The 18,526-nt window shown below is 38.1% G+C and overlaps 1 protein-coding gene across 1 annotated transcript in view; it reads right to left on the bottom strand.

Annotated features, from left to right (window-relative positions):
- Nucleotides 1-18,526, bottom strand: part of RASGRF2 (Ras protein-specific guanine nucleotide-releasing factor 2) — a 212,001-nt gene that overhangs the window by 182,733 nt on the left and 10,742 nt on the right. The window contains exon 2 of the mRNA XM_011995569.1: nucleotides 10,690-10,796. Within this exon, the coding sequence (XP_011850959.1) occupies nucleotides 10,690-10,796 (107 nt within the window). The remainder of the gene's footprint in view (nucleotides 1-10,689; nucleotides 10,797-18,526) is intronic.

Below are 18,526 nucleotides of genomic sequence, written 5' to 3'. Positions count from 1 at the left end.
AAAGCATAACTCAAAATTCAGCTGTTGAGTACAAACAGATGTCAACATTAGGATATATATGGGAACAAAATATTAGTGTGTAATATTTATAAGAATTAATAATCATGTATTATAATATTTCAAAATAGCTGGAAAAGAGGTTTTTTAAATTATTTAATTATTTATTTATTTTTGAGGCAGGTTCTCGTTCTGTTGCCCAGGCTGGAGTGCAGTGGTACAATCACAGATCACTGCAGCCTTGACCTCCTGGGATCAAGCCATCCTCCTGCCTCAGCCTGCCAAATAGCTGGGACTACAGGTGCACACCACCAGGCGTGGCTAATTTTTTTATTTTTTTGTGCAGATGAGGTCTGACTATGTTCCGCAGGCTGGTCTTGAACTCCTGGGCTCAAGTGATCCACTGGCCTCAGCTTCCCAAAGTGCTGGGATTATAGGCACGAGCCACTGTGCCCTGATGAAGAGAGGTTTTTTAGTGTCCTCATCACAAAGAAATAATAAATGTTTAAGCTGATTAATATGCTAATTACCCTGATTTTATCATGATACAATTTATGTGTGTATTGAAGCGTCACCTTGTACCCCGTAAATATGTACAATAATCATGTATCAATCATAAATGAACAAATAAAAATTTTTTTAAAATCCTAATCAACATCACTCCATATGGAGAAAAGGGAACATTCAAATAAAATGTTGAAAAGTCCAAAGCAGAGGCACAGTGTGAAATTACAGACCTTAGTTATTTTATAGAAGGGTAGAAATTATATTAGCTTAGCAAGAGGTTGTTGTTGCTGGGCCAGAATTCTGCCCCACTTATTTTGACTGAAGACATATATATGAAGCAAACCCAAGATGAAATGTCATAGCCCAGGTCATTAAGGAAAAACTCCACCTATCTCCAGGGTTATGCTAAATTTTATCCAGAAAACTGTTTGGAATCAGCATTGCTCATGTCAAGAGAATCATGATGCCTTTGGGAGTGGGCAAAATCCAAGCACGGATGACAATAGTACAGCTCCTATCAAAGCAACATTGGCTTTGGCCTTACCTAAGCAAGGCCAGTTTCTCTGTCTTTACTCACACTCCTTCGGCATTACTATCATATACCGTTTCTGGTGTCAGATTCCCTCATGTCAGGATCTCCACTTCATTGGCGAATTAATATTTTTTAGACACCACATTAACATGAGGTCCTAACACTGTCTCCTCCACCAATCTCTCTCTCTACTGACAGGCTCTTCCCTCCTAAGCTGTCCCCTCTACAGTAAACAGAAACACAAGCATCTTAGTTAAGAGAGATCAAAAAGAGGAACAAAAGTTAAAGACTAAAAACCCCTCTTCTAAATATTGTTCCTTCTTTCCTGTTCACAGTCACAGTTCATTACTTAAACATTTCACTAAACTTTGGGACACGTGGAAAGTTGTCGATAATCCTTTCTAAAGTACAATTAAATATAAAAGCAGGCAAAATATTGTTACTAGGAAACACAACAGAACATCATTAGTGGTAAAATTATTACCTTGGGACAGAGAAATTTTAAGGAGTGCTTCTAAAAGTGCATCTCTTTCATAGTACTATATTGTGAAGCTGAGGAAAATGTTTAATATCACAATAGACATTAATGAGTCTTTCCTAACACTGAGACTTTCATTTCTTTTCAAATGTGCATAAGTAGGTATTGGTAGAATTATCTTTATCATCCCAGAAAATTCTTCAGCAAGAGTACATATATAACTGTATTAATCCAACCAGAATAGATTAAAGGGGCTTATATATGAGAATATATAAAGACTCTAAGCAAAAAAGCAACAAAAATAAGTGTTGGTATGGATGTGAAGAAACTGGCACCCACAATACGTTGCTGGTGGGAATGTAAAATGGTGCAGCCACTGTAGAAAACCGTTTGGCAGTTCCTCAAAAAGTTAAACGTAGAGTTACCAAATGACCTGGCAATTCCACTCCTAGGCATATACCCAAGAGAGTTGGTAACATATGTTCACGTACAAACGCACACAAATATTCACAGCAGCATTACTCATACTAGCAAAAAGTGGAAACAATCTAAATGGCCATCAACTGAGGAGCAGATAAATAAAATGTGGTATATCCATACAGTGGAATAGAATTCAGCCATTAAAAGGAATGAAGTACTAACATAGGCTACAACATTAATGAAGCTTGGAAACATTATGCTAAGTGAAAGAAATCAGATGCAAAATGTTTGTATGATTCCATCTATATGCAATGTCCAGAATGAGCAAATCTCCACAGAAAGGAGATTAGCAGTTGGCTAGAGCTAGGGGAAGTGGGGAAATGGGAGTGACAACTATCAGATATGGGGTTTCCTTTTTGGTGTTGAAAATGCTCTGAAATTAGTGGTGATGGTTGTACAACCTAGTGACTATACTAGAAAAACACTGAATTATACACTTTACAATGATAAACTTTATGGTATATGAAGTATACCTCGATTTTTAAAAATATTTTTTAAAAAGCAATAGAACAACTTCCCCCCAAAAGTAATATACTTTCATTGCATTGTAATTCAAAAATTCTAATGTCAAAAAAAAATCCCATAGGTATAACTACAAGACAAAAAAATGACGCAGGGTGATTTGAATAAATATAAAAGATGAATACATTTTTGTCCTACAAAGAGCTTATTAAAAAACTTCTAGAAAAACACCAATATGAAAAAAATGGGAAAAGGATATGAGATGATAATTTATACAGGAAATATAGACAGATATTAGCGATAGCAAAACACAATCTTACCAATAATCAAGAAAATGCTTATTATATCAATATATCATTTTTAACCCACTGATACAGTAAAGATTTTAAAAAGTGATTCCAGCTTTCTTCTGCCCTAGTGGAGGGAGATTAAATCAGTACACGCATTTCTGAAAAGCAATTTGGCACCATGCTGGGGCAGGGCACAAAAGATGAGTAGTACACAATTTGCTTTGAAGGAATTGAGGCTGACAGAGAGATACAGACACATAAACAAATCAATGCAATAATCTCTTAGGTGCTTTGAGCGAAATAAGAAGTTACAGTGAGGGCTCAAAGAAGGGAATGGTCAGGCCTTCCTGCTGGCAGAGGAAGAGGACCAGGAAAGAAGATGCAAGCTGCTAAGGGCTCCATCCTGAAAGATGTGTTGGTTTAAGTCAGACTGGAAGAGACATTCCCACACATTAAAATTCCTGTATGTGGTGGCTCCAGCTGGAGCCCAGGACATAAGGGGAGCAGTGGCACGAGGAGTTCACAGAGGTCAGCTCGGAGGGGCCTCGCTTGGACTGGCTCACTCCATCCCAGAACTCAGGGCAAAGCCCAGCATTGGGTAGGGAAGCAATAAATACTAGTGAAATAATGAATATTTTATCTTCTAAAAGCAACATGGAGGACCATTATCTCTCTTTCTCTGCATACATTTAAAATTTTCTACAATAAGAAGTAAACTGAATTATAATAACTAAAAGCAACCAGGAACCCCGGAATTCCTTCAGCAGATCAGATGTTTGCTTAGAAAGGGCACTCTAGTAACTGTAGAGAATGGATGGGAAGGAAGCCGACCTGGAAGAGACAGGCGAGGTGGCAGAGCAATAGTCCAGGCAATTGGTGTTGGTGGCCTGCACCAGGGCAATGCTGCAGACATGTGGAGGAGCGGAGAACAGTCATGTTCTGGCGTAGAATCCACAAGCAGTGACTGGAGTGAGCAGTTAGGACGGGGTCAGGGGATGATATCCTGCTGGTTTGAGTGACTGAGTGTATAGGAGACTATGCTTTGCATTCCTATCCGGGGAAAGAATATGAAGTTGCCTAGAGAAATACATGAGTTTGGGTTTGTCTTGCTTAGTATCAAGTAACTCTGAGCACCCAGTGACAGATGATATACAGATAGTTCAATATAGAAAAATACCTGTGGGTGAATTTCTACATATAATGGAGGCTATATATCTTTGTGGTTAAGTGCCTAGGCTTTGGAGTCAGCCTGCCCAGGACTTGATTCCAGCTCTGTCATTTACTAGATTGGTGGCCCTCAGGAGGTCATTTCATTTCTCCAATACTCAGATTCACTGAGCTACTTCATGAGATATCATGCATATAGCATGGTATGTAGCAGAGCAAGTATTGAGAAAGAGCAGCTCTATCTACATGGCCTAAGTCTGGGGAGTGGATCCAAGTGAGGAAACAGGGAGAGCAAAAGCAACGCCCTACACAAGCAGCCACAGTAAAGAAAGCGACAGAACACAAGGAGTAGTGAAATAGGACAAAAAGAAATTGTCAAAGGAGTAGAGGGAGAGTCAGGAGAGACATCGTAAACAAAAGGAATGAAAATTTCGAGATAAGACTTAGATCCCTATAAACTAATGTTAAAAGAAGCCCTCCAAATGAACATAAAAAGGTGGCGAATAATGTGAATAGCAAATAAAATGTCTCTAATTATATCATTCTACCTATCTATCCATATGCAAATGTACAGAAAAATCTGGAAGTATGCACAACAAACTGTTACCAGTAAATATTCTGAGGAAGTAAATGGGCTTGGGGAAATAAAGGGGGAGGGGGTGGAACTATATCTTTTTTCTTTTGTATTGTCGGAGTTTTCTTTCTTTCTTTTTTTTTTTTGGGGGGGGAACTTGCTTTTATGTATTACTGGTGTAATTCAAAATATGAACAGAAAGTTGAAGTTATATAAGGAAAGAAAAGCTTTGGAAATTCATTGTTGATCCAGGTGACAACAGTTACAATAGAATAGGGACAAAACCCACCAGCAAGAGCTGGAAAGAGGAAGAGCTGCGTGCCTAGGAGAGCAACCGAACGATTTCTTCAAGAAGCCGGGCTGCACGTGCAAGAGAAGACAGTAGCTAGAGGAGTAATCAGTGCCAAGAAAAGGCTTTCATTTCTCTTTTGAGACAGGAGAGATTTTCAGGAGATCCAAAAAACACAAGAAAAAAAGCTAAGGAGTGAGGAGTAAACAGACTGGAAATATAAGAGAGAAATGGAGTAAGTAATGAAGCAAGAAATCAGAGAAAGAGCTCAAGGCAGAAATTTGTCTTGAACTGGAGATGGTTCTCCTGGAGCAGGCAAAGAGAATCATGACCCACCTGCAGGTGAGATGATGTGCACGTGAGAATGGGGCCTGCCTGGTGAGTGTAGGCAAAAGGTCTGACTGCCTGGTCAGCTGAATGCTTAAGGTGCAAGACAAGCACTTGAAACAAAAACACTGAGAAGGAGGAAAGACATCTGACAAAAGTATTAACAAAGTATTAAAATAAGAAAATCCAAGCCCAGCTTTTCCCTATAGAAAACAAATTGTAACCATCAAATCAAGTGAAATACTTCACAGTTTACATAGTATCCCTTCTCTTTCATGTTGCACTTTGTAGGCTGTAAAAGAAAAAGAAATGTTGAATTCTCTTTCATTGTGGCAAATATGAAGGCAAAGCCCTGACAGAAATTCTTAGCTATATATTTATTTATATATATATAAATAAAATACCTTTAATGGACAAAATTCACATTTTCAGCTTTAAAGTGGTGACAGTCTTACTATTACAAGAAGAATATAAATTATGGTGTTGGATTGCTTTAGGCTATAACATCACTGCCCATCTCTAATTTTTCTAGTCCTGTGATGTTGTTGTGACACATGAAACATTTTCAGCTTTTCTATGTCATCACTCTTCTCTGATTTGTGAGGGATTTCTCTCTGTGTGCATTCTCTAAAGGGCTGATTTTAGGGGATGATATGATATACACAGCGGCCTTTAGTGCTGTACAGATTTTTATACTGTATACTTTGCTGCAAATTAAGCCTTTTTCCAAGGATGAGGTCACAAGCATTAGGTGTTGGGCGTTTGGTGCAGCTACCACATTGTGTGTGTGTGCATGTGTGTGTGTTTTAAGGGAGAGAGAGAATGAACAACAGCTGTCTCAGGCATATGTAATTGAAAGGACTAAACATTAAAAACAGACCCAAGAGGCTGCATTACAGCTTTCTTCACTGGAAAAGAGAATAAGGCTTAATTGAAAGGTTTAATGGAAGATAAAGTCTCTCTGTTCGTCAAATTGGAGACTGATAGGGTGAAAGAAAGGGTCAGGTCAGGCCCTTGCCAAACACCACCTGACGTGAGCTTTATGGAGTGGAAACATATTCCTTTTTGTAATTCTTTTTTGTATGCTCTGCCCTTAGAGGAAAGCCTGCGATCCACCTGCACAAGATACACCCTGAGGGGAGGGAAGAGAATCGAGGTGGGGATTTGAGCAGGTTCAGCTGAAGAAATCGGAAAGCAGGCAAAAGATAGTGCGACAGTCTCAAACACAGAACACACAAGCCATCTGCAGGGTGTGCGAAGCTACACATATTCAACAGTGCTCTATGCTAGGCTCAACGTTCTCAATATCTGTTTTCCCAATCCCTCCACCTTGGTAGAAACCCAAACTCTCCTCTCTCCTCAGAATACACCTTGCTTCTCTATCAGCCCCCTGGATACTCAACATACCAAGGGATAAATTCAGTATCTCACAGTTCCCTTCCTTTCCCAGCGATAATCATACTCTTCCAATTTTCCAGCAGAAATTGCCCAATGCTTCCTGGCCAATGCTCATCATCTTTGCCCCACAAACCTGTCCTCATTCAACATTTCTTCTCCCAGTGAGTGACACCGTCCAAGTTAGGGGCCTGAGAGATGTGTTAGATGCCACCCTAGTCTAACCTTCCTCGTTTCTTCCCAAATGCCATAGTCTAGGTCCTGTGGGTATTAGTCCAAGATGGGAAGACCCTTGGAAGATATACAACTGGATCCACATCCAGGCCATGACTATCTCTTAACTGCTGATACTTTGCTTGGTCCATGTTCTAGCAGATGAAACACTGAAAAGTTGTCTTTTCAGCTAACAAGCCCTAAGGACTCACAATCAACCAGGTCAGTGTCTTTGATTGTCCTAGTGTCTACAACTAAATTAACCATGATGGACACATATGGACAAGAAAACAAAGAAGAAATGTCAGGTTATTTTTTATGTCCAGAGTTCCATACTCAAGTAGCAAACCACATATGAAATAAGCATAGACGTAACTGCTATGAAAATGCTCTGGTCTCAGCTCGACCAGACAAAAACAAGACTGGGTCTTGGTAGCAGCTTCCCCTGAACTAGTGCCATAACATGTGGTAAAATGATATCCTAAATGTGCCCGTGTTCTTAGAAATGCAGTACTGGCGAATGGTAAGCAAAACATTAAAATGAGCTTCTTGGACTGGTCAAAGCTTCAAAATGAAAAATGTTAATTCCAAAATGATTTTTTTTTTCTGGGCCAGATCTAAAGGAGAAAACATGCAACTGGACATCCCAGAAAATGACCCTAAGATTCTCTGAAGGCAAAGTGGGGGCAAGTAGATTCTGCTCTGAGATATGAAAACCAATAGAACAATGTGATTTTCATAGCACACAAAGACAGCACACCCAGGCTGGTACTGAAAAGCCATCCCAGGAAAACAAAAGTAAACAGAGAAGGGGTTCTGAGCAGTCTTTGAATCTAAGCAGCATCTACAGGAGGATTTGCAGCTCGGAAAAGAACGTCTCGTGCTAAACTAATCAAAAGTTTTGACTTTTTAAAAGAGGGATCAATAAAACCATAAATATGGAGTAGTTAAAACTTTTATATTAGAAAGGCAGCAGTACTGAATTAATGCCATCAGACTGTCCTTTGAGGGTGAAATGTTTAGTCAACCAACCATAATTAATTAATTGTGTTTTATTACAACGTCAAGCAAAAATGGCTGATCAATTCTCGCTCCGAATCAGCTTCATTAACTTTCTGGCTTTGTTCGTACATGAACAAAATCAAGGTGAATTTTACAGATCCAAGTTTACACCAAAAACTCAACTTAATCAATCTTAGATCAAAAAGTTTTCTTCCCTGATTTAGAAAACAAAAACTTAAGAAATACCTCAATGCAAAAAGTAAAATATAAAAACTCAGTATAAAGCAGTCAGATTAAAAGAAGTTATCAAAGAACCCAGTCCCAGGTCTCAAGTCAAGGGAAAAGCAAACCTAATAGACCAAAAAGTCAAAACATCAAGAAAAAAGTCAATTATTAACCAAATCTTCAAATCTGAAAAGAAGAGAATTTTCACCATTGTATCACCTAAACCACTTAAGTGGTTTCTGAAGTCTGTCTCCTGATAAGATCACGCATGCCCTGGTTTTGACTGTATGTCAAACGCCACCAAATAATTACTGACTCAGTTTCCTGTAGATGACAAAATGCATTCCTGGGACAGAAAAAAGATTTCTTACTTGAAATCTAATCATCTTTAAAGCAACTTGCATTATTTGTATTTGGTTCACCAAGATATTTGCTTGGCAACTACAAAGGCATTTGGGCTACTGATGGTGCTTGCTCTCCTGGAATGAAAAAGATGGGAAAACAGGCATGTTTTAAATTATGTATTTTAACTCCTAGGTAGAAAGGAATAGAGATTGTAGAAAGGAAAAGATTGTGTCTGGAAATGACCCAAGGGCTCTACCTTGCCAGCTTGATGCTTCTTTCATCTTTGAAGGCTTGACTTTCTTTCTACAGCAAGTCATTCTGCATTAGTCCCAAGTCTGGATCAAAACCCTCAAACAGAGAGCACCAAGAGCAAGGATGGTTGAACCATGTGCCAGGGTCCTGATGACTCGTGGCAAGCTCCCCTGGGGCCCTTATGGAGAGCGGCACTAAGTTGCCAGCCCCATGCAACTCAGAGAAAGAAAAGGAACTGAAAAATTTTGCAAATAACATCTACTCTCAACCCTAGTCTCACATTAATTTATTTTCGTCTTTGAATGAGGAAGAGAAAAAAAATAGAACAAGGAAAGACTGTAGAGATAAAGAGGACAATGCAGGTGAGTACAACATTGAACACTAGCTAAGGGTCCTGAAGTCCAATTGACTTGGATTTGAATCCCAGAACGGCAGCTTGACAACTTTGTGTTAGAACTTGGCCAATCTGCCTGTCATAAATTTTTGTTTTCTCATCTGTAAAATGGGGATAATAATGCCCTATTAGTTTGTTGTGAAGAATTAAAAAAAGATAAGTATGTAAAGCACTTGGCACACTGCTTGTCAGAGAAGGTGGTAAATATAAGTAGCTGAAGAGACAGCATCAAGGGTTCAAAGAACAGCCTGAACTCACTCAGAAATGCCTCATTCTTTTTCTTGTTGTTTTTTGTTTGTTTGTTTGTTTGTTTGTTTGTTTTGGGATGGAGTCTTGCTCTCTCCCCCAGGCTGGAGTGCAGTGCTGTGATCTTGGCTCACTGTAACCTCCGACTCCCAGATTTGAGCAATTCTCCTGCCTCAGCCTCCTGAGTAGCTGGGAGTACAGGCAGGTACCACCATGCCCAGATAAATTTTTTTGTATTTTTAGTAGAGACAGGGTTTCACCATGTTGGCCAGGCTGGTCTCCAACTCCTGGCCTCGGGTGATCCGCCCACCTCAGCCTCCCAAAGTGCTGGGATTACAGGCATAAACCACCATGCCCATCCTAAATGCCTCATTCTTATAAGTAAACTGAAGAAATTTCCTGATCACCTACTACATAATTAGCAATGCGCTTCACTCAGACATGAATGTGCCCCAATCCCTCTCCTCATTCTCAAGGTGTATACAATCCTACCCAGAAAACAGAAATCTAACACATTAACTATATTAAAAAGGCAATGATAACCAGAATTGCTGTCGCCCACGTGCAGTACACAATGCAAGTACTGCAGCCATTTGAAGAGGGTGCCAGTGAGGGCTGACTTGCAGGGAGATGTCTCAGGGCAGGAGTGGTAGAGAGAGGAACAGACAGATGGAGAAGGGAAGGCTCATCAGGTGAAGAAAAAGAAAGCATGCCACAGCTAGAGTGTTGGCCCAAAATACCCAAGAGATGAGCAAGACAAGAGAGCAGGGAATTGTGGTGTGGCAGCCTGGATTAGGGAGTGGACAGGCAAAAAGCAAGAGCTTGAGAGCCATGGGAAACAAAACTGAACCAGGTTTAGGGATTGAATCAGAAAACAAAAGAGAGGGACCTGCCCTGCATCTCTTTCAGATTTCTAGTTCCCATTTAAGACCTTGTACACACCTTTCCACCTTCCTAATGTTTCTTAGGCGGAAGTGAACTCACACTGTTCTATTTCTCTAAATAGAGGATGTCATCACCTTCTTTTGATAACCAAGATGCACAAAGCAGGGTTTACAAATGTAGACTGGGCTAGGGCCATCTCCCAGCTCTGTGGCTTACTAGCTGTGTGACCTCAGGCAGGAAAACTAACCTTCCAGGCCTCAGTTTCCTTATCTGCAGACAGGGGAATTATAATGCCCCTCTTGCCAATTGTTGACAGGATAAGTGAGTCAATATATTCAATACATTCTGTAATTGGAAAGCACATATAACAGTGCCTGGCACATAGGAAGAAATCTATAAAAGTGACTACTACTACTACTTGTTATTATCATTTTATCTACTACCATTAATCTTTAGCTGGAATGTAGCCACGGAAAGCTCAAATAATTATCTCACACATGACTAAGGAGCAGGTACCAGGAGAAAACTCATCTTAGAATTGCAAGTTCTTCCAAAACTACCACCAACAGTGATAACCCCAATGCAGGACCCAGACAATTAAGTACCACCCTGGAGGACTGAGCCTATACCTGGCTTGGTGAATGGCCTCCATCCACTCTTTACCATCCTGCTCCTCCTCACAGCGCAGCTCCAGTGGCTTCTGACCTTCATGGCCAAAAAGAACAGTAAAGTAATACTGGAAAGGAAAACAAACACAAAAAGTTTAGTTCTATTTTTCAAGCACAACAGCATAATAACATAGTATTTGCCTACAAAGGGTATATATTTACAAAATACATCAGCGCTTATGCAAATTTTATTTCAAAATGCAACATTTCACTCTTGGTCCAGTCGGCAATGACTTTGCACCTAGAAGATACCACAGACTGCAGCTGAACAGCCCTCAGTTAGGGTCAACCCTTAACATTCCCATTATGTACCTTTCTATGTAAGTACAAAAAAGAATATTGCACACATTGGGCTATGCAGATAAATGAAAGGTAATATGATATTTTCCAAAAGGTTTTCCTTTTTTGTGGTATGATAAAGCTGCAGGGACGCATAAGTTTATATCACGGCACTAGCTAATTTTATTATCTATTATCTATTATATTCTATATCTATTCTCCATTCTGGGAAGCAATATGCCTATAATTACGCAGTCCAATTGCTGCCATTTGCCTCTTCTGCAACCTTAGCAGATGTCATCAATTGCTTATGTCCCTGTTTTCCCAGAGGTAGCCTTGCAATTGTGTTCAACACAGTATTCCAGAATGCATACTTGACATGGGAAAGGAAATGTAATTGCCATCCTAGGGGTCAATACGTGATCAGAATTCCTTTTTGGTAGAGGTGTAATATAAGTTATTGTTGGATGAAAGGAACTGGGCTTAAGTAGGGAAAAGACTGACATTTATCAGGGGTAAAATAATTTCTCTCATATGAGCCTGATTCATAATCACCAAAAGCTGGAAACAACCTAAATATCCTTTAATAAGTGAGTGAATAAATAAACGCAGTACATCCAAACAATGGAATACTACTCAGCAATAAAAAGAAAAGAATTCTTGATAAAAGCAATAACGTGGAGTAAAAGCATCAGGTTGAATAGAAAAGTCAGTCTCAAAAGGTTACATACTATATACAATTCCTGTTGTGTGATATTCTTAAAATAGGGACAGAGAACAGATCGGGGTTTCCAGAGGTCAGGGGTGGGAGTGTGTGACTATAAAGGAATCACATGAGGGAGCTTAGGTGGTGATAAAATGGTTCTGTATCCTGATTATGGAGGTTACACAAATCCAAGCATGTGTTTACATTCATAGAACTGTGCACCAAACAAGGAACAATTTTATACTATAAATACACAGATAAAAATTTGTAAATGGCTTCTCAGGATTCTACAACAGAGATAATCATATAACCAAGATTCAAAGACTCCCAAACTCATGCTAGTTTACTCAACCACTCCGTGTTCCAGCAAAGATAGACATGGAATGGGGAGCTTTACAACAGTAAGCAGAGTCCTCAGATGACAGTTCTAAAGCAGAAATATTTTACAATCATCTTGGAATAATCTGTGTTAAGAAGCGGAGAATTCTCATGTAAAATATGCAGAAATATATATGTATGCTGAGCTTAGAGTGTGCTTTGAATTAGACAAAGTGACAGATGTCTTGAGTTGAAGATGCATTGCCCTTCGACAACATTCACGATAACAATACACCCAGTAGATCACGATCAGTCAGTAAAATCTCAGACTTTTTTTTTTTTTTTTTTTTTGAGACGGAATCTCGCTCTGTCACCCAGGCTGGAGTGCAATGGCATGATCCTGGCTCATTGCAACCTCCATCTCCCAGGTTCAAGTGATTCTCCTGCCTCAGCCTCCTGAGTAGCTGGGATTACAGGCATGTGCCACCACGCCTGGCTAATTTTTGTATTTTTAGTAGAGATGAGGTTTCACCATGTTGGTCAGGCTGGTCTCGAACTTCTGACCTCGTTATCTGCCCACCTTGGCCTCCCAAAGTGATGGGATTACAGGCGTGCGCCATCGCGCCGCGCCAATCTCAGATATTTTTAAGTTGTAATTGAACACATGGGCTATCTGAAGATTTGCTCTAGCCTATCAAGTTTCAAAATGCTTTAAAACAAGCCACTAGATACAGAGAAACTAGTAGTGCTCCAGAGTTAATGCTCATCTCTACCCCATTTTATTTCCAAGCCCCTTAGGCTATGTCCTCTCCAAGTTCCTGACCACTGTGAACCGATATAGGGCAAAGCAGTAAACCAAGCTGAGGGAAAATCCCAAACTGGGTGAAATATACATAGCCAAGCTAAAGTAGGGGAGAAAAAAAGGAATCCTCAGGTATAGAAACAAAGGTGAAAGGCAAAGCCATAGCCAAAAGCACAGGAACCAAGGTTCTAACATCCAAGGGGGTGGTCCCCATGGTCTTGGCTCTGTGCAGGGCACCAAGTTGGAGCTAAGATCCATGCATAACATCAGGAACTATGAAGGGTTACCACCTCCGTGTAACAGAGACTAGAAAAACTCTCCCCCAAATCCACTGAACACCAGGAAAATTTCCAAATGAATCAGAAATGTTAATGCTCTATTGTATTGATAATTATTACAATAATATCAAATACTACTTATAATATTACTATCAGTAGTAGTAAGAAATTATAAAGTATCTTATTCCTCTTCTGCTTATTTCCTAACAATTCCATTTCCCTAGTTGAGGAATAGTATCAAGTCACTTAAAAAAATGAAATAAGTTGAGCATGGTGGCTCACACCTATAATCACACCACTTTTGCAGGCTGAGACAGGAGGATTGCTTGAGCCCAGGAGTTTGAGATCATCCTGGGCAATATAGTGACACTCTGTTTCTTTTTCTTTCTTTCTTTTCTTTTCTTTTCTTTTCTTTTTTTTTTTTTGGAGACCTGTTTCTACAAAAATAAAAATGAAAAAATTGGCTACGGATGGTGGCACACAGCTGTAGTCCCAGCTACTCGGAAGACTGAGGTGGAAGGATTGCTTGAGCCCAGGAAGTCAAGGCTGCAGGGTGCAGTGAGCAGTAATTGGGCCACTGGTCTAGCCTGGGCTACAGAGTGAGACTCTGCCTCAAAACAAACAAACAAAAAGTTAAAGTAAAAAAATTAAGCCATAAGAGTATTTTTTTAAACAAATGAATGCCACTATACCTCTGAATAGGATGAACTGTCCTAACTAGGACTTGAAATCCAGAAACATTAAGACTAATGATTTGATTACACAAAAATAAAACACTTCTGCATAACAAAACTACTGTAAGCAATGCATAAAGACGTGTGACAAACTGGAAAAATATAAGCAATTTGTATAATATCATTAATAAATATAATCATGTGGTTTTTCTCCTTAGCCTATATATATGGTAAGTTATATTAATGGATGTACTAATATTTACAACCTCTACAGTTATATTACTTGTATGTACAAAGTTCTAAGTAGTTCATAAGTTGAAAGATGCATATCCTCTATATTCTGTTTTTTCTTTTTTGATTGATGTTTATATTAATAAGAGCCAGTTTAAAATCCAATGAAATGGAGCACATTACATTTTTTTCCATTTGTTCTGTCAGTTTTTGCTTTATGTGTTTTAATGCATAATATATATTATTGGGTGTGGACAAGTTTAGACCTGCTACATTTTCTAATGAATTAAATATTTTATTGATATAGTGGCCCTCTTTAGCCCAAATTATACACATTTGGCATCATAGTCTAACTTTGTCTTTTGGTTAGTGTTTACATATTATGTCTCTTCTATCACTTTATTTTTAATGTTCTCTTTTTATATTTTAGGTATATCCCTTTTAAATCACTTTTACAGTAACTCAATTTGTAAACATATTTTTGAAATAATTTTAAGCTTATCAGAAAGTTGGAAAAATCAAAATACAGCAAAATACTAGGAAATCTGTTAATATATATAATTTACCATATGAATAGGCTAAGGAGAAAATTTTATTATCTGATTCTAAGGAAGAGTCAAATCCTGGTAAAAGCAAAACTTTAAAACTGTTAGAAAGTAATATAAGAGAATATCTTTATGATCTTGGGATGGAAAAGTACTTGTTAAACAAGACACAAAGCCCAAATCATAAAAAAAAGATTGAAAATGTTGATTGCATTGAAATTTAAAACTTTTATACAACAAATGATACCCATAAAAGTGAAAGACAAGCCACAGATTTGAAAAACATACTTGCAACAAATTTTACTGATAAAAATTGGTGTCAAGAATATAGGCCAGGCACAGCGGCTCCTCTTGTAACCCCGGCAATTTGAGATGCCAAGGCAGGAGCACTGCTTGAGCCCAGGAGCTTGAGACCAGCCTGAGCAACATAGCAAAGCCCCATCTCTACAGAAAATTTAAAAATTAGCCAGATATGGTGGCATGCACCTGCGTTCTCAGCTGCCTGGGAGGCTGAGGCAGGAAGACTGCTTGAGGGCAAGAGTTTGAGACTGCAGTTTGCCATGGTTCCACCACTGCACTTCAGCCTAGGCAAAATACTGAAACCCCGTCTCTACAAAAAAAAAAAAAAAAAGAATATACAAATATTTACAAATCACTATTTTTTAAAACTCAATATAAATACAGGCAAAGGATATGAACACACCACATCCAGATGATGAGATACAAATGATTAACAAATTTTAAAAGACATTTAATTTTACTCATAATCAGGGAAATGAAAATTAAAAAAAAATAAACAACAGTTCACTTCCATTAGATGGACAGAAATGAAAACACCTGACCATACTAAATGTTGACAAGGAGACAGCACTGGAAAGAATTATATACTATGGTTACACAAATTGGAACAAGTCCTTTGGAAAGCAATTTGACAAAACCTGGTAAAGCTGAAGATACACATATCCTCTCACCTTAGCAACATCACTCCTCCACATGTACCATAAACAATCACATACTGGTACAAGTAAACATATTCACATTTTAGAATTACAAAACAACTGGAATCAATCCAAATGTCCACCAACAGGAGAAAGGACAAATACTACAAGGAGTATCTGTACAATAATATACCATAAAGCAATTAAAATGAATAATTAGCGCTACAAAAAACAGCACAAATGAACCAACTCCATGTTGAGCAAAAAATGTTTCTGTATATACAGTATGATATCATTTCCATAAGGCTTAAAACTATGCATATCAAGCTATTTATTTTTAGATATGTACATAGTTAGAAAGATATAAAGAAATACAAGGAAATATAAACATTAAACTGAAGATAATTGGTTTCTCTAGGGGAGAAAGGATAGCAAGAGGTTTCAAGGAGGGGTACATGGGATTTCAACTGAATTTTTTTTCTTAAAAAAACTTTTTATTTTGATTTTTTTTTTTTTGTAATCTTTAAAAATTTTCCGAGAGCACAATAAAGACTTCACCTAGGTGCACCTTTTAACATTTTTTGCCTCATTTATATTCTCTTTCTCTCAATCATTTCACATAAATCATTTTGTATTGATCTTTTTATATCCCAGGTTGAGTGAAAGTACACAAATATTGAACGTTCTTTATATTTGTATGTTAACATTGTGTAATAAATTTAAAACAAATAACTAAAGATCCATACAAAGGAATATTATCATGAAATTTCAGAAGAGAACTGACAAAAAGAGGATCCTACAAGCTTCCAGAGAGAGGCAGAAAATAAAGAAGCCACATAAAAAGGATGTGAAATTAGGATAGCATTGAGAGTTGCTGGAAGAAAGTAGAGCAATGCCTTTAATGTCGTGAGGAGAAAAATATATTCAACATAGAATTCTATATTCAACTAAACTACCAATGAAGTATTAGGACAGAATACATATTTTTTAGCAGCTTGAAAAATATTCCTTGTAGAATCCTGATATGGTTTGGCTGCGTCCCCAACCAAATCTCATCTTGAATTGTAGCTTCCATAATTCTCATGTGTTGTGGGAGGGCCCTGGTGGGAGATACCTGAATCATGGGGGTGGTTTCCCCCATACTGTTCTCATGATAGTGAATAATTCTCATGAGATCTGATAGTTTTATAAATGGGATTTGCCTAGCACAAGCTCTCTCTTTTGTGGCTGCTATGTAAGACATCCCCTTGTTCTTCCTTCATCTTCTGCCATGATTGTGAGGCCGCCTCAGCCACATGGAACTGTGAGTCCATTAAACCTCCTTTCTTTGTAAATTACCCAGTCTCAGGTATGTCTTTATTAGCATTATGAGAATGGACTAATACAAATCCCTTCCTAAGGAAGTTATTGTATATATTCTATTGCAAATAAAGGGATTAACTAAGAAATAGGAATACAGAGGGCCCAGGAAACTATAGTTCCAACACAGGAATGTAACACAGGAAAATATCTGAATGACAGCTGTACAAAAGATCCAGAGAACAATCAGCCCAATTTTGACAAGATGGGAGTATCTGGAAGGGAAGCCACTAGGAATTTAAAAAAATGGATAAAATATCTGGAATAGGTATACAATGTCCCTAAGTATTTGGTGAAAAAAATATAGTTAAGAGTGGCACAGATATATTAAAATATTTATCAAAAAATAAGGACATGCAAACAGAAAACTAAGCAAATTCGATGTGGGGGGTGGCAATTATTAATTCCAGGAAGAAAACATAAACTTATCCGGAAAAGTAAAAGTAAAAATAGTATATTATTTGGCTCTGCAGTGAACTATATTTCCAATGATAGTGTTAATAACAATTAATTAATAACAGTATTTCTATCATAGTGTTAATCAAAATTGCTGATTCTACCAAAATTATTGATATAATCATATATACAGAACAGGAGAGAGGGAGGCAGAAGGTAAGAAGATGGCAGGAGGAAAATAGAGCTAAATCTTCAATGACTATAACAATTCAACAGGAAATACTTAAAATTCATAACCCAAGAAATACCTCTATAAGCATATTATTTTAAAATATGAAGGTAAGTACCAGGAAAAGAAAAAAGGCCAATTTGAAAAACATTTCCTTCTAAATTATCCTTTTCATCTAAGTTTTCATTTTTCTTTATAGTATTTGTTGGTACATTCCCTCCATGTTTAATATTATTTGTGCCTTTTTTAAAAAATGGTAATTCTACAAATGTTTTCTGAAATCAGTAGGACTTCCTGATTATTGCTGTTGTTTTTCTGTTTTATTAATTTCTTCTCCATATTCCTTTTATCATCTGTTCTTTGGATATTTGTTCTGTGGTTCTTCTAGCTTCTTGAGTTCAGTGCTTGAGTTCTCAGCTGCAATCTCTTCAAATGTTACTAATTTGCCATGCCCCCTATTCTTTCTTTAACTCCCATAGGGTGTACGTTTGAATCCTTCAGTCCACCGTCTATATGCCTTAACAACACCTTTACATTCATATTTTCCATTTCTTTATCTCTCTGTTTTCTGTGCTGAATTATCTAAGACTTTCTTCTAATTCACCAATTCTCTATTCAGCTGTAACTAGCATAAACTTAGCCAGTCTACTGAGTTACTTTTTAAATTTATTATTTTTTTAATTGTACTTTCAGTTCTAGGGTACATGTGCACAACATGCAGGTGTGTTACATATGTATACATGTGCCATGTTGGTGTGCTGCACCCAGTAACTCGTCATTTACATGAGGTATATCTCCTAATACTATCCCTCCCCCCTCCCCCCACCTCATGACAGGCCCCAGTGTGTGATGTTCCCTGCCCTGTGTCCAAGTGTTCTCATTGTTCAAATCCCACCTAGGAGTGAGAACATGCTGTGTTTCGTTTTCTGTCCTTGTGACAGTTTGCTCAGAATGATGGTTTCCAGCTTCATCCATGTCCCTACAAAGGACATGAACTCATCCTTTTTTATGGCTGCATAGTATTCCATGGTGTATATGTGCCA

This window comes from Mandrillus leucophaeus, unplaced genomic scaffold (genome assembly GCF_000951045.1).
Source record: "Mandrillus leucophaeus isolate KB7577 unplaced genomic scaffold, Mleu.le_1.0 Scaffold491, whole genome shotgun sequence".
NCBI lineage: Eukaryota > Metazoa > Chordata > Mammalia > Primates > Cercopithecidae > Mandrillus > Mandrillus leucophaeus.
The sequence above is the reverse complement of the archived record's forward strand: the minus strand, read 5'-3'. Positions and strand labels throughout refer to the sequence as shown.